The 21928-nt window shown below is 46.6% G+C and overlaps 1 protein-coding gene across 1 annotated transcript; it reads right to left on the bottom strand.

The window, feature by feature from the left end:
* Nucleotides 1-7813: 7813 nt before the first annotated feature.
* On the bottom strand, nucleotides 7814-20971 carry LOC139547197 (melanoregulin-like). Its single transcript, XM_071356288.1, has 5 exons — nucleotides 20322-20971; nucleotides 19650-19893; nucleotides 11311-11401; nucleotides 8514-8686; nucleotides 7814-8233 (listed from the first exon to the last, which is right to left on the bottom strand). Exons 1-5 carry the CDS (start codon nucleotides 20399-20401, stop codon nucleotides 8156-8158), a joined length of 666 nt encoding a protein of 221 aa, XP_071212389.1. The 5' UTR covers nucleotides 20402-20971; the 3' UTR covers nucleotides 7814-8155.
* Nucleotides 20972-21928: the final 957 nt, after the last annotated feature.

The raw sequence follows: 21928 nt of genomic DNA, 5'->3' as shown, positions 1-21928 counted from the left end.
CTGTATCTCTCCAGGTCAGTCATCTGTACAGCAGGTACTGTATCTCTCCAGGTCAGTCATCTGTACAGCAGGTACTGTATCTCTCCAGGGCAGTCATCTGTACAGCAGGTACTGTATCTCTCCAGGTCAGTCATCTGTACAGCAGGTACTGTATCTCTCCAGGGCAGTCATCTGTACAGCAGGTACTGTATCTCTCCAGGGCAGTCATCTGTACAGCAGGTACTGTATCTCTCCAGGGCAGTCATCTGTACAGCAGGTACTGTATCTCTCCAGGGCAGTCATCTGTACAGCAGGTACTGTATCTCTCCAGGTCAGTCATCTGTACAGCAGGTACTGTATCTCTCCAGGGCAGTCATCTGTACAGCAGGTACTGTATCTCTCCAGGGCAGTCATCTGTACAGCAGGTACTGTATCTCTTCAGGTGAGTCATCTGTACAGCAGGTACTGTATCTCTCCAGGGCAGTCATCTGTACAGCAGGTACTGTATCTCTCCAGGGCAGTCATCTGTACAGCAGGTACTGTATCTCTCCAGGGCAGTCATCTGTACAGCAGGTACTGTATCTCTCCAGGTCAGTCATCTGTACAGCAGGTACTGTATCTCTCCAGGTCAGTCATCTGTACAGCAGGTACTGTATCTCTCCAGGTCAGTCATCTGTACAGCAGGTACTGTATCTCTCCAGGGCAGTCATCTGTACAGCAGGTACTGTATCTCTCCAGGGCAGTCATCTGTACAGCAGGTACTGTATCTCTCCAGGGCAGTCATCTGTACAGCAGGTACTGTATCTCTCCAGGGCAGTCATCTGTACAGCAGGTACTGTATCTCTCCAGGGCAGTCATCTGTACAGCAGGTACTGTATCTCTCCAGGGCAGTCATCTGTACAGCAGGTACTGTATCTCTCCAGGGCAGTCATCTGTACAGCAGGTACTGTATCTCTCCAGGGCAGTCATCTGTACAGCAGGTACTGTATCTCTCCAGGGCAGTCATCTGTACAGCAGGTACTGTATCTCTCCAGGGCAGTCATCTGTACAGCAGGTACTGTATCTCTCCAGGGCAGTCATCTGTACAGCAGGTACTGTATCTCTCCAGGGCAGTCATCTGTACAGCAGGTACTGTATCTCTCCAGGGCAGTCATCTGTACAGCAGGTACTGTATCTCTCCAGGGCAGTCATCTGTACAGCAGGTACTGTATCTCTCCAGGGCAGTCATCTGTACAGCAGGTACTGTATCTCTCCAGGGCAGTCATCTGTACAGCAGGTACTGTATCTCTCCAGGGCAGTCATCTGTACAGCAGGTACTGTATCTCTCCAGGGCAGTCATCTGTACAGCAGGTACTGTATCTCTCCAGGGCAGTCATCTGTACAGCAGGTACTGTATCTCTCCAGGGCAGTCATCTGTACAGCAGGTACTGTATCTCTCCAGGGCAGTCATCTGTACAGCAGGTACTGTATCTCTCCAGGGCAGTCATCTGTACAGCAGGTACTGTATCTCTCCAGGGCAGTCATCTGTACAGCAGGTACTGTATCTCTCCAGGGCAGTCATCTGTACAGCAGGTACTGTATCTCTCCAGGGCAGTCATCTGTACAGCAGGTACTGTATCTCTCCAGGGCAGTCATCTGTACAGCAGGTACTGTATCTCTCCAGGTCAGTCATCTGTACAGCAGGTACTGTATCTCTCCAGGGCAGTCATCTGTACAGCAGGTACTGTATCTCTCCAGGTCAGTCATCTGTACAGCAGGTACTGTATCTCTCCAGGTCAGTCATCTGTACAGCAGGTACTGTATCTCTCCAGGGCAGTCATCTGTACAGCAGGTACTGTATCTCTCCAGGGCAGTCATCTGTACAGCAGGTACTGTATCTCTCCAGGTCAGTCATCTGTACAGCAGGTACTGTATCTCTCCAGGGCAGTCATCTGTACAGCAGGTACTGTATCTCTCCAGGGCAGTCATCTGTACAGCAGGTACTGTATCTCTCCAGGGCAGTCATCTGTACAGCAGGTACTGTATCTCTCCAGGGCAGTCATCTGTACAGCAGGTACTGTATCTCTCCAGGGCAGTCATCTGTACAGCAGGTACTGTATCTCTCCAGGGCAGTCATCTGTACAGCAGGTACTGTATCTCTCCAGGGCAGTCATCTGTACAGCAGGTACTGTATCTCTCCAGGGCAGTCATCTGTACAGCAGGTACTGTATCTCTCCAGGGCAGTCATCTGTACAGCAGGTACTGTATCTCTCCAGGGCAGTCATCTGTACAGCAGGTACTGTATCTCTCCAGGGCAGTCATCTGTACAGCAGGTACTGTATCTCTCCAGGGCAGTCATCTGTACAGCAGGTACTGTATCTCTCCAGGGCAGTCATCTGTACAGCAGGTACTGTATCTCTCCAGGTCAGTCATCTGTACAGCAGGTACTGTATCTCTCCAGGGCAGTCATCTGTACAGCAGGTACTGTATCTCTCCAGGTCAGTCATCTGTACAGCAGGTACTGTATCTCTCCAGGGCAGTCATCTGTACAGCAGGTACTGTATCTCTCCAGGGCAGTCATCTGTACAGCAGGTACTGTATCTCTCCAGGGCAGTCATCTGTACAGCAGGTACTGTATCTCTCCAGGGCAGTCATCTGTACAGCAGGTACTGTATCTCTCCAGGGCAGTCATCTGTACAGCAGGTACTGTATCTCTCCAGGGCAGTCATCTGTACAGCAGGTACTGTATCTCTCCAGGGCAGTCATCTGTACAGCAGGTACTGTATCTCTCCAGGGCAGTCATCTGTACAGCAGGTACTGTATCTCTCCAGGGCAGTCATCTGTACAGCAGGTACTGTATCTCTCCAGGGCAGTCATCTGTACAGCAGGTACTGTATCTCTCCAGGGCAGTCATCTGTACAGCAGGTACTGTATCTCTCCAGGGCAGTCATCTGTACAGCAGGTACTGTATCTCTCCAGGGCAGTCATCTGTACAGCAGGTACTGTATCTCTCCAGGGCAGTCATCTGTACAGCAGGTACTGTATCTCTCCAGGGCAGTCATCTGTACAGCAGGTACTGTATCTCTCCAGGGCAGTCATCTGTACAGCAGGTACTGTATCTCTCCAGGGCAGTCATCTGTACAGCAGGTACTGTATCTCTCCAGGGCAGTCATCTGTACAGCAGGTACTGTATCTCTCCAGGGCAGTCATCTGTACAGCAGGTACTGTATCTCTCCAGGGCAGTCATCTGTACAGCAGGTACTGTATCTCTCCAGGGCAGTCATCTGTACAGCAGGTACTGTATCTCTCCAGGGCAGTCATCTGTACAGCAGGTACTGTATCTCTCCAGGGCAGTCATCTGTACAGCAGGTACTGTATCTCTCCAGGGCAGTCATCTGTACAGCAGGTACTGTATCTCTCCAGGTCAGTCATCTGTACAGCAGGTACTGTATCTCTCCAGGGCAGTCATCTGTACAGCAGGTACTGTATCTCTCCAGGTCAGTCATCTGTACAGCAGGTACTGTATCTCTCCAGGGCAGTCATCTGTACAGCAGGTACTGTATCTCTCCAGGGCAGTCATCTGTACAGCAGGTACTGTATCTCTCCAGGTCAGTCATCTGTACAGCAGGTACTGTATCTCTCCAGGGCAGTCATCTGTACAGCAGGTACTGTATCTCTCCAGGGCAGTCATCTGTACAGCAGGTACTGTATCTCTCCAGGTCAGTCATCTGTACAGCAGGTACTGTATCTCTCCAGGGCAGTCATCTGTACAGCAGGTACTGTATCTCTCCAGGGCAGTCATCTGTACAGCAGGTACTGTATCTCTCCAGGTCAGTCATCTGTACAGCAGGTACTGTATCTCTCCAGGGCAGTCATCTGTACAGCAGGTACTGTATCTCTCCAGGGCAGTCATCTGTACAGCAGGTACTGTATCTCTCCAGGGCAGTCATCTGTACAGCAGGTACTGTATCTCTCCAGGGCAGTCATCTGTACAGCAGGTACTGTATCTCTCCAGGGCAGTCATCTGTACAGCAGGTACTGTATCTCTCCAGGGCAGTCATCTGTACAGCAGGTACTGTATCTCTCCAGGGCAGTCATCTGTACAGCAGGTACTGTATCTCTCCAGGGCAGTCATCTGTACAGCAGGTACTGTATCTCTCCAGGGCAGTCATCTGTACAGCAGGTACTGTATCTCTCCAGGGCAGTCATCTGTACAGCAGGTACTGTATCTCTCCAGGTCAGTCATCTGTACAGCAGGTACTGTATCTCTCCAGGGCAGTCATCTGTACAGCAGGTACTGTATCTCTCCAGGTCAGTCATCTGTACAGCAGGTACTGTATCTCTCCAGGTCAGTCATCTGTACAGCAGGTACTGTATCTCTCCAGGGCAGTCATCTGTACAGCAGGTACTGTATCTCTCCAGGTCAGTCATCTGTACAGCAGGTACTGTATCTCTCCAGGTCAATCATCTGTACAGCAGGTACTGTATCTCTCCAGGTCAGTCATCTGTACAGCAGGTACTGTATCTCTCCAGGTCAGTCATCTGTACAGCAGGTACTGTATCTCTCCAGGTCAGTCATCTGTACAGCAGGTACTGTATCTCTCCAGGTCAGTCATCTGTACAGCAGGTACTGTATCTCTCCAGGTCAGTCATCTGTACAGCAGGTACTGTATCTCTCCAGGGCAGTCATCTGTACAGCAGGTACTGTATCTCTCCAGGGCAGTCATCTGTACAGCAGGTACTGTATCTCTCCAGGGCAGTGTCTACAATGACACCCTATTCCCTATATAGTGCACTACTTTCGGCCATAGCCATGTATAACTCTCATACAGTGGAGGGTTCCATTTCAGACTCAAATGATGGTTAGATGGGAGCAGGCGAAGGCAGTTATAAGCAGGCCCTTGATGTTTGGTATTTAGTAACATTTTGTTTCTTTTGTCTTTCTCAGGCCTCCTGTGTCAAAGTTGTTCACCAACCTGTTTCTTCACATCGTCTCTCTCTCTCTCTCTTCCCCCTTGATAGGGTAAGTACTCAAACCTGAAGTCTGAGCTATTTGGAATATCACCATTTATACATTCCACTCCGCGTAGATGAATGATATATTTGATCTATCTATCCAAGGACAGTTCTGTGTTGTACAGTACGGGTGTGTTGAACAGTGTGAGTACCAGGACAGCGTAGATGGGTTGTTCCAGGTGTCTCTGAGGGCGACCATCCCTCGCCATGCTCTGGACAGGAGTCTGTCCTCCTGCCCCCCCCGGGTGCTGTTCTCCACCAATCACAGACCGCCTTCATGTTCCGCAACACCAGGCAATCTACGCTCTCTATTACATCAGCAGTGGTTGAAGATAGGTTGGTTAATAGGTCCCGCCCCCTGATCTGTTTCACCTGTCCTTATGCTTGTCTCCTCCCCCACTCTAGGTGTCGCCCATCTTCTCCATTATCCCCTGTGTATTTATAACCGTGTTCTCTGTTTGTCTGTTGCCAGTTCATCAGTTTGTCTACTGAGGTGCTGGAGAGCAGCCTCCTATTTCCTGTCTCCTGTCTACTGAGGTGCTGGAGATCAGCCTCCTATTTCCTGTCTCCTGTCTACTGAGGTGCTGGAGAGCAGCCTCCCATTTCCTGTCTCCTGTCTACTGAGGTGCTTGAGAGCAGCCTCCTATTTCCTGTCTCCTGTCTACTGAGGTGCTTGAGAGCAGCCTCCTATTTCCTGTCTCCTGAGGTGCTGGAGAGCAGCCTCCTATTTCCTGTCTCCTGTCTACTGAGGTGCTGGAGAGCAGCCTCCTATTTCCTGTCTCCTGTCTACTGAGGTGCTGGAGATCAGCCTCCTATTTCCTGTCTCCTGTCTACTGAGGTGCTGGAGAGCAGCCTCCCATTTCCTGTCTCCTGTCTACTGAGGTGCTTGAGAGCAGCCTCCTATTTCCTGTCTCCTGTCTACTGAGGTGCTTGAGAGCAGCCTCCTATTTCCTGTCTCCTGTCTACTGAGGTGCTTGAGAGCAGCCTCCTATTTCCTGTCTCCTGTCTACTGAGGTGCTTGAGAGCAGCCTCCTATTTCCTGTGTCCTGTCTACTGAGGTGCTTGAGAGCAGCCTCCCATTTCCTGTCTCCTGTCTACTGAGGTGCTGGAGAGCAGCCTCCTATTTCCTGTCTCCTGTCTACTGAGGTGCTTGAGAGCAGCCTCCCATTTCCTGTCTCCTGTCTACTGAGGTGCTTGAGAGCAGCCTCCTATTTCCTGTGTCCTGTCTACTGAGGTGCTGGAGATCAGCCTCCTATTTCCTGTCTCCTGTCTACTGAGGTGCTGGAGAGCAGCCTCCTATTTCCTGTCTCCTGTCTACTGAGGTGCTGGAGAGCAGCCTCCTATTTCCTGTCTCCTGAGGTGCTGGAGAGCAGCCTCCTATTTCCTGTCTACTGAGGTGCTGGAGAGCAGCCTCCTATTTCCTGTCTACTGAGGTGCTGGAGAGCAGCCTCCTATTTCCTGTCTCCTGAGGTGCTGGAGAGCAGCCTCCTATTTCCTGTCTACTGAGGTGCTGAAGATCAGCCTCCTATTTCCTGTCCCCTGTCTACTGAGGTGCTGGAGAGCAGCCTCCCATTTCCTCTCTCTATTGGTTCCACTGCACCAGACAAACTCAAATCGGGCAGAGCTGAAGTTTTTGAGAGAAAACGAATTGTAACTGTTGATTGAGTACTAAGCAAGGATCCCGCTGTGAAACCCTTTCCATCATGCACAGGTCCTTTAATCATAATCAATAATGAATAGGATGTCCACTAACGTGAAGGTGTTGTGACCCTGACGTGAAGGTGTGATCCTGGCGTGAAGGTTTTGTGACCCTGACGTGAAGGTTTTGTGACCCTGACGTGAAGGTGTGATCCTGACGTGAAGGTTTTGTGACCCCTGGCGTGAAGGTTTTGTGACCCTGGCGTGAAGGTGTGATCCTGACGTGAAGGTTTTGTGACCCTGGCGTGAAGGTGTGATCCTGACGTGAAGGTTTTGTGACCCTGGCGTGAAGGTTTTGTGACCCCTGGCGTGAAGGTTTTGTGACCCTTGCGTGAAGGTTTTGTGACCCTTGCGTGAAGGTTTTGTGACCCTTGCGTGAAGGTTTTGTGACCCCTGGCGTGAAGGTTTTGTGACCCTTGCGTGAAGGTTTTGTGACCCTGACGTGAAGGTGTGATCCTGACGTGAAGGTTTTGTGACCCTGACGTGAAGGTTTTGTGACCCTGACGTGAAGGTGTGATCCTGACGTGAAGGTTTTGTGACCCCTGACGTGAAGGTTTTGTGAACCCTGACGTGAAGGTGTGACCCTGACGTGAAGGTTTTGTGACCCTGGCGTGAAGGTGTGATCCTGACGTGAAGGTTTTGTGACCCTGGCGTGAAGGTTTTGTGACCCCTGGCGTGAAGGTTTTGTGACCCTTGCGTGAAGGTTTTGTGACCCTTGCGTGAAGGTTTTGTGACCCTTGCGTGAAGGTTTTGTGACCCCTGGCGTGAAGGTTTTGTGACCCTTGCGTGAAGGTTTTGTGACCCTGACGTGAAGGTGTGATCCTGGCGTGAAGGTTTTGTGACCCTGACGTGAAGGTTTTGTGACCCTGACGTGAAGTTTTTGTGATCCTGAGGTCTTGCTGGCCTACTGCCTGGGTTGTCTACTCGTGGATGAGGACAAATGGTTCCCTCTACTGGTCAGATAATGCCGGTACATGATGAGCTTCTACACCTGCATTGCTTGCTGTTTTGGGGGTTTTAGGCCGGGTTTCTGTACAGCACTTTGTGACATCGGCTGATGTAAAAAAGGGGCTTTATAAATACATTTGATTGATATACCAGCAGCTGTGACACGAACGTCTGTTCAGGTGACATTGATAGACATCAAGAGAATCAATTTAGTTAATCAATTAAATGTTTAGTTCTTGTTAAAGAAACGCTGTATCAAGAAGTATCCTTTCAGACTGATACAACGGTTAAATATTACAGACAATTCTACAATGTTTGTTGTTGTTGCCATAACAATACTGAAACTATGAAACACATACAACAACTTGTATAGAAAATGACTTTTGTAGGCACGTTAGACGTTCTAATATGTGAGGTCAGTTATAATCGGTTAAAGTGTCTAAGGGACGTCTGTGATCTTCACATTCCTTCTAGTGCCGGCAGGAGGAGCACAAACCATTCCCTCTCATTCTATATATTTTTTTCTTTCTCTCATTCACACCTCTCTCTTTGGGTATTTCTCCTTTGCCAGTCTGATGAAATCCTCTGCACTATCCAGAGACACCAAGCGATCCTGGAAGAGGATGAGAGGAGGAGAGGAAGAGAAAAGAGCAAGAGAAGAGCAGGAGAGGAGAGGAGAGGAGAGGAGAGGAGAGAAAACAACAAGTAGATATTAGTTACTTGAACATTTCTCCCCTTCATTATAGGTGTGTGTGTGTGTGTGTGTGTGTGTGTGTGTGTGTGTGTGTGTGTGTGTGTGTGTGTGTGTGTGTGTGTGTGTGTGTGTGTGTGTGTGTGTGTGTGTGTGTGTGTGTGTGTGTGTGTGCATGTGTGTAGCAGTAGGGCAGCAGTACCATAACAAAGAGGTATCTGTCTGTGCTAGCCACTCCTCGTGGGAACAAACTAGAGTGGTCCAGAGTGGTCTGTAACAGTTGTCTGGCTCTGTTCAGGTTATCAGATTCACTCAGAGTTGTCTGTAACAGCTGTCTGTTCACCGTCAGGAGAGAGTCAACCTCATGCTGGTAGCCTACAGGGGACACAAGCACCAGAACAAACAGTCAGCCTGGAGACGCCACATAGAATCAACAATTAGAATGTTCAACTCAATAATCCTTTAAACTAAAATATTGGGTTCGGGGGGGTTGGAAAACGGCATATGAACTGGGAAATCGACACAGTACACAACACAAGCATGGGCAAACTCTTCAGAATGTTAATACACATCTGTGTCAAATGGAGACTGATTTTGCACAGTGCACTGTTGTTGTGTTTTGTTGTGTGTCTTCACTCCCTTACTTTTTTCCCACATCTTTGTTGTGTCGGATTCACATAGATTTAATTGTCTTTTTTTTTTGTCAACAAACTACACAAAATACTCAAAGCGGAAGAAAACTATAACATTTAAAAATATATATATATATATGTTAAAAATTAAGCACTAATAAATGTATATCTTGATTAGATAAGTATTCAACCCCTTGAGTCATTACATGTTAGAATCACCTCTGGCAGTGATTACAGCTGTTGAGGCTTTCTGGGTAAGTCTCCAAGAGCTTTCCACACCTGGATTGGGCAACATTTGCCCATTATTCTTTTATAAATTCTTCAAGCTCTGTCAAATTGGTCATTGATCATTGCTAGATGGTTATTTTCAGGCCTTGCCATAGATATTAAAGTAGATTTAAATCCAAACTGTAACTCGGTCATTCAGGAACATTCACTGTTTTCTTGGTAAGAAACTCCAGTATAGATTTGGCCTCGTATTTCAGGTTATTGTTCTCATGAAAGGTAAATTAATCTCCCTGAAAGCAGACTGAAGCAGATTTTCCTCTAGGATTTTGCCTGTGTTTAGCCCCATTCTGTTTATTTTTTATCCTGAAAAACTCCCTAGTCCTTAACGATTACAAGCAGACCCATAACATGATGCAGCCACCAATATGCTTGAGAAAATATGGAGAGTGGTACTCAGTAATGTGTTGTTGTATTGGATTTGCCCCAAACATAACACCTTGTATTCAGGACAAAAAGTGAATTGCTTTGCCACATTCTTTGCTTTTATATTTGTATTCTGTACAGGGTTCCTTCTTTTCACTCTGTCAGTTAGGTTAGTATTGTGGAGTAACTACAATGTTGATGATCCATACTCAGTTTTCTCCTATTAAAGCCATTAAACTCTGTAACTGTTTTAATGTCACCATTGGCCTCATCCTTCCTCTCCGGCAACTGAGTTAGAAAGGACACCTGTATCTTTGTAGTGACTGGGTGTATTGATACACCATCCAAAGTGTAATTAATAACTTAACCATGCTCATAAGGGATATTCAATGTCTGCTTTTTATTTTATTTTACCAATTTGTGCCCTTCTTTGCATTGGAAAACCTCCCTGGTCTTTGTGGTTGAATCTATATTTGAAATGTACTGCTCGACTGAGGGACTTTACAGATAATTGTATATGTGGGGTACAGAGATGATGTAGTCATTCAAAAATCATGTTAAACACTATTATTGCACACAGAGTGAGTCCATGCAACTTATTATGTGACGTGTGAAGCACATTTTTACTACTAAACATATTTAGGCTTGTCATAACAAAGGGGTTGAACACTTATTGACTCAAGACATTTCAGTTTTTCATTTTTAATTCATTTGTAAAGAAAATTCTAAAAACATAATTCCACTTTGACATTATGGGGTATTGTGTTTAGGCCAGTAACCAAAATCTCAATTTCATCTATTTTAAATTCAGGAACCTCTCCAGGATTGGTGGGTCACCCGCGGGACGGTTGAGCTAACGTAGGCTAATGTGATTAGCATGAGGTTGTAAGTAACAAGAACATTTCCCAGGACATAGACATATCTGATATTGGAAGAAAGCTTAAATTTTTGTTAATCTAACTGCACTGTCCATTTTACAGTAGCCATTACAGTGAGGGAATAGCATGCTATTGTTTGAGGAGAGTGCAGTTATGAACTTGAAAAGTTATTAATAAACCAATTATTCACATTTGGGCAGTCTTGATACAAAATTTTGAACAGAAATGCAATGGCTCATTGGATCAGTCTAAAACTTTGCACATACACTGCTGCTATCTAGTGGCCAAAATCTAAATTGTGCCTTGGCTGGAATAATACATTATGGCCTTTCTCTTGCATTTCAAAGACGATGGTAGAAAAAAATACAAAATAACGGTTGTTTTGTATCTTTGTATTATCTTTTACCAGATCTAATGTGTTATATTTTCCTACATTAATTTCACTTTTAATTTGAAAGTGTTTCCTTTCAAATGGTATCAAAAACATGCATATCCTTGCTTCAGGGCCTGAGCTACAGGCAGTTAGATTTGGGTATGACATTTTAAGCGAAAATTTAAAAAAAGGGTCCGTTCCTTAAGAGGTTTTAACACAACAAAATGTGGGGAAAAATCAAGATGTGTGAATACTTTCTGAAGGCCATGTACATAGAGAGCAGCAGGAAGGAAAAGGTTCAGGAATAAAAGGTTGAGATATGAAGAGAGGAGATTATCTCTACAAACTTGATCTGACCTAGCTGTGTTAGAATCTGAAGAGAGGAGATTATCTCTACAAACTTGATCTGACCTAGCTGTGTTAGAATCTGAAGAGAGGAGATTATCTCTACAAACTTGATCTGACCTAGCTGTGTTAGAATCTTCTTCCATCGACTGCTGATCTCTCGTTTGGTGTACCTCAGACTATGGATGTCATAGTTGAGCTTCTCCCACTCCTGATAAACAAACACACACACATAAACACACATAAACACACACACACACACATTAAACACAGAAACAGCCCAGATAGCACACATGCATTTCACCGACGTCGAGAGGGCGGCTATGAGTGTGGGAAGATAAAATGCAGGCGCGCTGCACCGTCACACGGCCGCTCAGCATCACAGAATTGGCCGTAGATCGTGTAGACTTTTGAAATTTTGCGTCACAATGCTTGAATATATCTGCCTTCTCTCAAACATGTTCAGGTCATGGTTGGGCAATCATTTTTTATCAGAGATATGTATAAGGCTTATAGGCTTAAATAAATGAATAAAAGCGCATTTTCTGTTTACAGTACTTGTCCCAGGCATTATTTTCACCACATTGACAATTTAAGATCTAAATACATTTTTGGGGCATTTAAAAAAAACATGAAACTGATGGGACATAAACATAAACGTTTTATTATTGCCAGTATAATTTAGCTTATAATCATTCTTATATTTTCCATTCAAATTCGATGTTTACACTCATTTGGTAAAGGTAATTAAAATCGTGTAGTGAAACAGTATTCGCTGTTGGATCCGACCTCAAATAAAAAGGTATTTTTTTAAATATCGTCTGTAGAGCAGCTAGGTAGCAGCTTTGACACGCACCGTCCAAACAGCGACTGAAGGGCGAATGCGATCTAATATCGACGTCTTGGCGACATCTTGCCAATGTGTAAATGCTCTCTGTTCTACATGTATGATACATCGGGGGCCGACGTCGACGAGGTGTCGGTGTGTTGTCTGAGGCAGAGCTAAAGTTGTTGTTACTAGTTAACCTGCTGGCTGATATCTCAGTCCCAAGGCATCGCTAACACAATGAGTCACGGTCCTGTGCTGTTATTCTCAACATAGTGCCTGTTGTGTCCACTGCGGCAACAATGCTGACCTGACCACGCTATTTAATATGTCGATTATCCTTTCACTACAGGAATCTGTGCACTGATCGTTTCTAGAGATCACATGTCACAGGAGATTGTTCATTGGCCTTATTTGTGTGGCTTTTACAGAGTAATAAAAATACACAAATATATCAAAATATCATACAAGAAAAGAAAGACGGGAATAATAATTTACAAAAATAGACAAACAGATGCATAAAGACGTCAAACAAACGCACAGACAAAACAACAATAAAAATAAATAAATAAAAATACCATTAATCAGTATACAGATCATAGACACACAACAAGCCTCAGACTCAGGGCCGGCCCGCTCATCAGGCAGACTGAGAAGGGCGGCATTTTCTGAGCTAAACTGACCAAGTCTCCAACAACACATAAAACCTCATTATTCTACCCCCAAAACTAATGACACTTCTCTCAACCAGTGGCATGTGGGCTTTTTTATGTGAGCGCTGTATGCCGCCCTGTGATAAGCAGTGCCCACTTTGTCAAAGGCAGGGACACAGAATATTTAAGACGGACCCCTTCTAGGCCTTGGCATTCATAAAATTCCATTGCGGGCGACATGGTAAACTACACCCCAGTATACACGGACCGACGTCTTCTGGACGTCTTTTTTTGGACCTGTCTAGATCGGCTGTCTTTTTTGGGTGTTTTACAAACTACCAAATTGATGGGCATTCCTAAAAATGTAATTTCAGGCGACACTGTAGGCTACACCCCAGTAAGCACGGACCGACGCATATGCCTTCTGGACGTCTTTTTTTGGTTTTGATTTCCAAGTCCACGGACGTTGGTTTTGGACCTGTTTGGCCAAATCTGAACCAATCATACTATGTTTGGTTCAGATTTGGTCCGGTCTGGATCAGCTTTGATTTGACCCAAACATAGACGTGAGTTGGCAAGACAGCAGAAAGAGATCTGAGACCATTACTAGGCCATTACTGAGACGAACTCAACTTGGTAAGATGGTCCCCTTTCTAGGCCTTGGTAAACTCCAATATTGTGCACTACATGTAGCCTCCATGAGTGTCATAAATACTCTGTATGAAAGAACTCGGTGTTCGACATCTCTGATTGAATGATTTAATTGAGGTGAGTCAGTGTAATCATGATGCTGCACTGAGAGTGAGAAATGTACAGAGAAGACCCAACTGAGTGTGTGCTCATGCACATGTGGACTTCTCTAACTCAGAGGGCTTATTGTTCCTAATCCCCAGCCTGGACTCCGTAGGATTCTAATCCCCAGCCTGGACTCCGTAGGATTCTAATCCCCAGCCTGGACTCCGTGGGATTCTAATCCCCAGCCTGGACTCCGTGGGATTCTAATCCCCAGCCTGGACTCCGTGGGATTCTAATCCCCAGCCTGGACTCCGTAGGATTCTAATCCCCAGCCTGGACTCTGTAGGATTCTAATCCCCAACCTGGACTCTGTAGGATTCTAATCCCCAGCCTGGACTCTGTAGGATTCTAATCCCCAGCCTGGACTCTGTAGGATTCTAATCCCCAGCCTGGACTCTGTAGGATTCTAATCCCCAGCCTGGACTCTGTAGGATTCTAATCCCCAGCCTGGACTCTGTAGGATTCTAATCCCCAGCCTGGACTCTGTAGGATTCTAATCCCCAGCCTGGACTCTGTAGGACTCTAATCCCCAGCCTGGACTCTATAGGACTCTAATCCCCAGCCTGGACTCTGTAGGACTCTAATCCCCAGCCTGGACTCTGTAGGACTCTAATCCCCAGCCTGGACTCTGTAGGATTCTAATCCCCAGCCTGGACTCTGTAGGACTCTAATCCCCAGCCTGGACTCCGTAGGACTCTAATCCCCAGCTTGGGCTCCGTAGGACTCTAATCCCCAGCCTGGACTCCGTAGGACTCTAATCCCCAGCCTGGGATTCCGTAGGACTCTAATCCCCAGCCTGGGACTCCGTAGGACTCTAATCCCCAGCCTGGGACTCTGTAGGACTCTAATCCTCAAATGGACATCCAAATTTAGGGGAGGCAACACAGATACGTTACATTCGTTACATACAACAACGAGTCACCCTGAGCAGTACTGGTACTGTTGAATTAATATAAAATAAATGTGTGCACATTTTAGAGATACCTGGCAAGGACCCTAATATTAAGGAGGAGTAGAGTTAATTTCCTGTCAGTCACTTTCAGTCCTCAGCTCAATGGCAGAACGCAGCGTCGAGATCACATGCAGATAAATACGTCAGCTCAACGAATGCTGCAGAAGCAGTGACCAACAGTTCAGCTCCGTGACCTCAGCAGCAGTGACCAACAGTTCAGCTCCGTGACGTCAGCAGTGACCAACAGTTCAGCTCCGTGACGTCAGTAGCAGTGACCAACAGTTCAGCTCCGTGACCTCAGCAGTGACCAACAGTTCAGCTCCATGACGTCAGCAGTGACCAACAGTTCAGCTCCGTGACGTCTGCAGTGACCAACAGTTCAGCTCCAAGACGTCAGTAGCAGTGACCAACAGTTCATCTCCGTGACGTCTGCAGCTATATGAAGTTTTTGAAGCGCAGTAATATACGATAAGCAAGGGGCAAGGATGTGACTCTGTGTCCCAGCAGCATGCCTAAAACACGTGCACAGCTCATTTGCATAACCTAGGACCTAGGTGCTTTACTATCAGAGGTTAGAGAGGGGGAGGAAGGATATGGACTAACTATCAGAGGTCAGAGAAGGGGCGGAAGGATATGGACTGACTATCAGAGGTCAGAGAAGGGGCGGAAGGATATGGACTAACTATCAGAGGTCAGAGAAGGGGAGGAAGGATTTGGACTGACTATCAGAGGTCAGAGAAGGGGAGGAAGGATTTGGACTAACTATCAGAGGTCAGAGAAGGGGAGGAAGGATATGGACTAACTATCAGAGGTCAGAGAAGGGGAGGAAGGATATGGACTAACTATCAGAGGTTAGAGAAGGGGAGGAAGGATATGGACTAACTACCAGAGGTCAGAGAGGGGGAGGAAGGATATGGACTAACTACCAGAGGTCAGAGAAGGGGAGGAAGGATATGGACTAACTATCAGAGGTCAGAGAGGGGGAGGAAGGATATGGACTAACTATCAGAGGTCAGAGAAGGGGAGGAAGGATATGGACTAACTATCAGAGGTCAGAGAAGGGGCGGAAGGATATGGACTGACTATCAGAGGTCAGAGAGGGGGAGGAAGGATATGGACTAACTATCAGAGGTCAGAGAGGGGGAGGAAGGATATGGACTGACTATCAGAGGTCAGAGAAGGGGCGGAAGGATATGGACTGACTATCAGAGGTCAGAGAAGGGGCGGAAGGATATGGACTGACTATCAGAGGTCAGAGAAGGGGCGGAAGGATTTGGACTGACTATCAGAGGTCAGAGAAGGGGAGGAAGGAAGGATATGGACTAACTATCAGAGGTCAGAGAGGGGGAGGAAGGATATGGACTGACTATCAGAGGTCAGAGAAGGGGCGGAAGGATATGGACTGACTATCAGAGGTCAGAGAAGGGGCGGAAGGATTTGGACTGACTATCAGAGGTCAGAGAAGGGGAGGAAGGATATGGACTAACTATCAGAGGTCAGAGAGGGGGAGGAAGGATATGGACTGACTATCAGAGGTCAGAGAAGGGGCGGAAGGATATGGACTGACTATCAGAGGTCAGAGAAGGGACGGAAGGATTTGGACTGACTATCAGAGGTCAGAGAAGGGGAGGAAGGAAGGATATGGACTAACTATCAGAGGTCAGTGAGGGGAAGGAAGGATATGGACTAACTATCAGAGGTCAGAGAAGGGGCGGAAGGATATGGACTAACTATCAGAGGTCAGAGAGGGGGAGGAAGGATATGGACTAACTATCAGAGGTCAGAGAAGGGGAGGAAGGATATGGACTAACTATCAGAGGTCAGAGAAGGGGAGGAAGGATATGGACTGACTATCAGAGGTCAGAGAAGGGGAGGAAGGATATGGACTAACTATCAGAGGTCAGAGAAGGGGAGGAAGGATATGGACTAACTATCAGAGGTTAGAGAAGGGGAGGAAGGATATGGACTAACTACCAGAGGTCAGAGAAGGGGAGGAAGGATATGGACTAACTATCAGAGGTTAGAGAAGGGGAGGAAGGATATGGACTAACTATCAGAGGTCAGAGAGGGGGAGGAAGGATATGGACTGACTATCAGAGGTCAGAGAAGGGGCGGAAGGATATGGACTGACTATCAGAGGTCAGAGAAGGGGCGGAAGGATTTGGACTAACTATCAGAGGTCAGTGAGGGGAAGGAAGGAAGGATATGGACTAACTATCAGAGGTCAGTGAGGGGAAGGAAGGATATGGACTAACTATCAGAGGTCAGAGAAGGGGAGGAAGGAAGGATATGGACTAACTATCAGAGGTCAGTGAGGGGAAGGAAGGATATGGACTAACTATCAGAGGTCAGAGAAGGGGAGGAAGGAAGGATATGGACTAACTATCAGAGGTCAGTGAGGGGAAGGAAGGATATGGACTAACTATCAGAGGTCAGAGAAGGGGAGGAAGGATATGGACTAACTATCAGAGGTTAGAGAAGGGGAGGAAGGATATGGACTAACTATCAGAGGTCAGAGAAGGGGAGGAAGGATATGGACTGACTATCAGAGGTCAGAGAAGGGGAGGAAGGAAGGATATGGACTAACTATCAGAGGTTAGAGAAGGGGAGGAAGGATATGGACTGACTATCAGAGGTCAGAGAAGGGGAGGAAGGAAGGATATGGACTAACTATCAGAGGTCAGTGAGGGGAAGGAAGGATATGGACTAACTATCAGAGGTCAGAGAAGGGGAGGAAGGATATGGACTAACTACCAGAGGTTAGAGAAGGGGAGGAAGGAAGGATATGGACTGACTATCAGAGGTTAGAGAGGGGGAGGAAGGATATGGACTAACTATCAGAGGTTAGAAAAGGGGTGGAAGGATATGGACTAACTATCAGAGGTTAGAGAAGGGGTGGAAGGATATGGACTGACTATCAGAGGTTAGAGAAGGGGAGGAAGGAAGGATATGGACTGACTATCAGAGGTTAGAGAGGGGGAGGAAGGATATGGACTAACTATCAGAGGTCAGTGAGGGGGCGGAAGGATATGGACTAACTATCAGAGGTCAGAGAAGGGGAGGAAGGATATGGACTAACTATCAGAGGTCAGAGAAGGGGAGGAAGGATATGGACTAACTATCAGAGGTTAGAGAAGGGGAGGAAGGATATGGACTAACTACCAGAGGTCAGAGAAGGGGAGGAAGGATATGGACTGACTATCAGAGGTTAGAGAAGGGGAGGAAGGATATGGACTAACTACCAGAGGTCAGAGAAGGGGAGGAAGGATATGGACTAACTACCAGAGGTTAGAGAAGGGGAGGAAGGATATGGACTAACTACCAGGGGTCAGTGAGGGGGCGGAAGGATATGGACTAACTATCAGGGGTCAGTGAGGGGGCGGAAGGATATGGACTAACTACCAGAGGTCAGAGAAGGGGAGGAAGGATATGGACTAACTATCAGAGGTCAGAGAAGGGGCGGAAGGATATGGACTAATAACAAGGGTTACATGTAGAAGACATATTTACTGAGACTAACTTCCTGTCACATTTCTTTTAAAGCTACAATCTTTCTCAAGCTAGTTCCTCTCTCTCATATCTAATTGGTTGGCGTCTTCAAGTTCCCAGATGTATTTATTGACCTACTCTACACATGTACCGTGTAATAGCAAGGTTAGAGCTAGTTTATAGATTAAGTAAAAAGCAAAGGGTCCTGACTTGTCGTCAGTGGTGGAAAAAGTGCCCAATTGTCATACTTGAATAAAAGAAAAGATAACTTAATAGAAAATGACTCAAGTAAAAGTGAAAGTCACCCGGTAAAATACTACTTGAGTAAAAGTATTTGGGTTTAAGTATACTAAAGTATCAACAGTACAAGTGTATGTGACCAATAACATTTGATTTGATTTGATTTAAATGTAATTGCAAAAATATGCTTAAGTATCAAACGTAAAGGTAAAGGTATAAATCATTTCACATTACTTAAATTAAGCAAACCAGATGGTACCATTTAAAAAATGTACAAACTAAGCATTTGTGTTTAGTGAGTCTGTCAGATCAGAGGCAGTAGGGATAACCAGCGATGTTCTCTGTTTAGTGAGTCCTCCAGATCAGAGGCAGGAGGGATGACCAGCGATGTTCTCTGTTTAGTGAGTCCTCCAGATCAGAGGCAGGAGGGATGACCAGGGATGTTCTCTGTTTAGTGAGTCCTCCAGATCAGAGGCAGTAGGGATGACCAGGGATGTTCTCTGTTTAGTGAGTCCTCCAGATCAGAGGCAGTAGGGATGACCAGGGATGTTCTCTGTTTAGTGAGTCCTCCAGATCAGAGGCAGTAGGGATGACCAGGGATGTTCTCTGTTTAGTGAGTCCTCCAGATCAGAGGCAGTAGGGATGACCAGGGATGTTCTCTGTTTAGTGAGTCCTCCAGATCAGAGGCAGGAGGGATGACCAGGGATGTTCTCTGTTCAGTGAGTCCTCCAGATCAGAGGCAGGAGGGGATGACCAGGGATGTTCTCTGTTTAGTGAGTCCTCCAGATCAGAGGCAGTAGGGATGACCAGGGATGTTCTCTGTTTAGTGAGTCCTCCAGATCAGAGGCAGTAGGGATGACCAGGGATGTTCTCTGTTTAGTGAGTCCTCCAGATCAGAGGCAGGAGGGATGACCAGGGATGTTCTCTGTTTAGTGAGTCCTCCAGATCAGAGGCAGTAGGGATGACCAGGGATGTTCTCTGTTTAGTGAGTCCTCCAGATCAGAGGCAGGAGGGATGACCAGGGATGTTCTCTGTTTAGTGAGTCCTCCAGATCAGAGGCAGTAGGGATGACCAGGGATGTTCTCTGTTTAGTGAGTCCTCCAGATCAGAGGCAGTAGGGATGACCAGGGATGTTCTGTATAAGTGTGTGAAATTGATCATTTTCCTGTGCATTGTTACGAGTCGCGTAGTTTTGGGTGTCATGGAAAATGTATGGAGTAAAAAGTACATTATTTTCTTTAGGAAAGAGGTGAAGTAAAAGTTGTCCAAAATATAAATAGTAAAGTAAATTACAGATACCCCCCAAAAACTACTTAAGTAGTACTTTAAAGTATTTTTACTTAGTACTTTACACCACTGCTTGTTGTCCAGTGACCTACAGAACAGGTTTGAATTAATCTAGTACACCTTTAGTGTACCTGAGTGAACAGGTTGTACCCTAACCAAGCTCTGTATCGTGTAGTATCTGTTCCCCAATTTAGGGCAGGCCGTGTCTCTCTCTCACCTCTGTGTACGTGTCTGCCTCGTTCCTCATCGTGATAAAGGCTTGGAGCTCTCCGTCTGACTCTGCATCGCCCATGGAGGTCCTGGGGCTGATCCAGGGGACCCACTCCTGCTCCTGCTCTGTCCTCCAGGACAGGTCCTCCTGGCCCGGGCTTGGGTCACTGTGGCTGGACATACTGGCTCTGGAGGTCTGAGTCCTGGAGGAGTTCTGAGTCCTGGTGCTCTGCATTTTGGAAGTATCATATCTGGAGGACCAGAGAGATAAGTTCATGTTGAGGTAGTCTCTCTCTCGTCACAGATTTGGTTCTGGGTGCCCTTATTGTCCCAATATCACTAATTTGACTCTGCTTTGCCATGCCAATGCTGTGATTCAGGAAGGAAATAGCCTAAACACATGCTGACTGAGAGATTCTCTTAAACATAGCCTACATACCAGATTACAGAGGCTTCACAGACGCTGCTTGTCAATATCTTTGGGCAGTGTGCCAAGACAAAAAATAGACTATGCTGTATATATATATTTTCCCATTCAGAAGAACCTCTAGATCTGAATGGAATAGACTAGAATGTGTTATCATGCTGTTTTAATTAAAGCCTACCATTTAAAAAAAAAAATACAAATTACATGCACAGACGAAATGTGAAGTGTATCATAAAACAGTAATATCCTTACCGTAATACAGCGGTTTTATCATCTAGGTTGTCATCGAGATTGCAGTAACTCCGCCAGCAACAACTATACAACGCCCCCATCAGACCCAAGAACTGTGAATCATCCAGCACATCTGATTATCCAAAGAATATCTCTACAATTTTCCTCAGGTTTTTTACCATAAAATAAATATTTGAAGATGTAATGTAACCAGTGAAGTTCCCCAACATTGCGAGCCCGGATCTCAGACACAACTCTGAAAACTTGTGCGTCTTGTTTTTTCATGGTCCATTGGGGGCGGGGCGGGGCGGGGCGGAGCGCACGTGAGTCCATTCAAGAAGCGTGACTAACCTGGCGTGACGATGTATCTGGAACCCATGAATGGAACATTTATTCAGCCACTGTTGGAGAATGCTATTAGCTCTGTGGAGTCCTCTCTCCCATGTATTTACTGCTATGTGTCTGTGTTCTGAGAGCATCTATGTAGACATACAGCTAGGGGGCAAACTGGGACTAGAATTGGAGCGAAGGATGTTAGCTCTGTAGCTAAAGTTTGTACACCAGATATGTGATAACTATGATTCCATTACCGGGCATTACAGGTTAGCTAATACAAAACGCAGCCATAGATTATTCAACTAATCTGGACTGGTGTCCTCCTCAGTCTATGGACTGACCTACGAGGGCTGGAACAAAAACCTGGACTGGTGTCCTCCTCAGTCTATGGACTGACCTACGAGGGCTGGAACAAAAACCTTGACTGGTGTTCTCCTCAGTCTATGGACTGACCTACGAGGGCTGGAACAAAAACCTGGACTGGTGTCCTCCTCAGTCTATGGACTGACCTACGAGGGCTGGAACAAAAACCTGGACTGGTGTTCTCCTCAGTCTATGGACTGAACTACGAGGGCTGGAACAAAAACCTGGACTGGTGTTCTCCTCGGTCTATGGACTGACCTGCGAGGGCTGGAACAAAAACCTGGACTGGTGTCCTCCTCGGTCTATGGACTGACCTACGAGGGCTGGAACAAAAACCTGGACTGGTGTTCTCCTCAGTCTATGGACTGACCTACGAGGGCTGGAACAAAAACCTGGACTGGTGTCCTCCTCAGTCTATGGACTGACCTACGAGGGCTGGAACAAAAACCTTGACTGGTGTTCTCCTCAGTCTATGGACTGACCTACGAGGGCTGGAACAAAAACCTGGACTGGTGTCCTCCTCAGTCTATGGACTGACCTACGAGGGCTGGAACAATAACCTGGACTGGTGTTCTCCTCAGTCTATGGACTGAACTACGAGGGCTGGAACAAAAACCTGGACTGGTGTTCTCCTCGGTCTATGGACTGACCTGCGAGGGCTGGAACAAAAACCTGGACTGGTGTCCTCCTCGGTCTATGGACTGACCTACGAGGGCTGGAACAAAAACCTGGACTGGTGTTCTCCTCAGTCTATGGACTGAACTACGAGGGCTGGAACAAAAACCTGGACTGGTGTCCTCCTCAGTCTATGGACTGACCTACGAGGGCTGGAACAAAAACCTTGACTGGTGTCCTCCTCAGTCTATGAACTGACCTACGAGGGCTGGAACAAAAACCTTGACTGGTGTTCTCCTCAGTCTATGGACTGA

The sequence above is a fragment of the Salvelinus alpinus genome, chromosome 20 (assembly GCF_045679555.1).
Source record: "Salvelinus alpinus chromosome 20, SLU_Salpinus.1, whole genome shotgun sequence".
Taxonomy (NCBI): Eukaryota; Metazoa; Chordata; class Actinopteri; order Salmoniformes; family Salmonidae; genus Salvelinus; species Salvelinus alpinus.
This window is presented reverse-complemented; position numbering and strand designations above follow the sequence as displayed.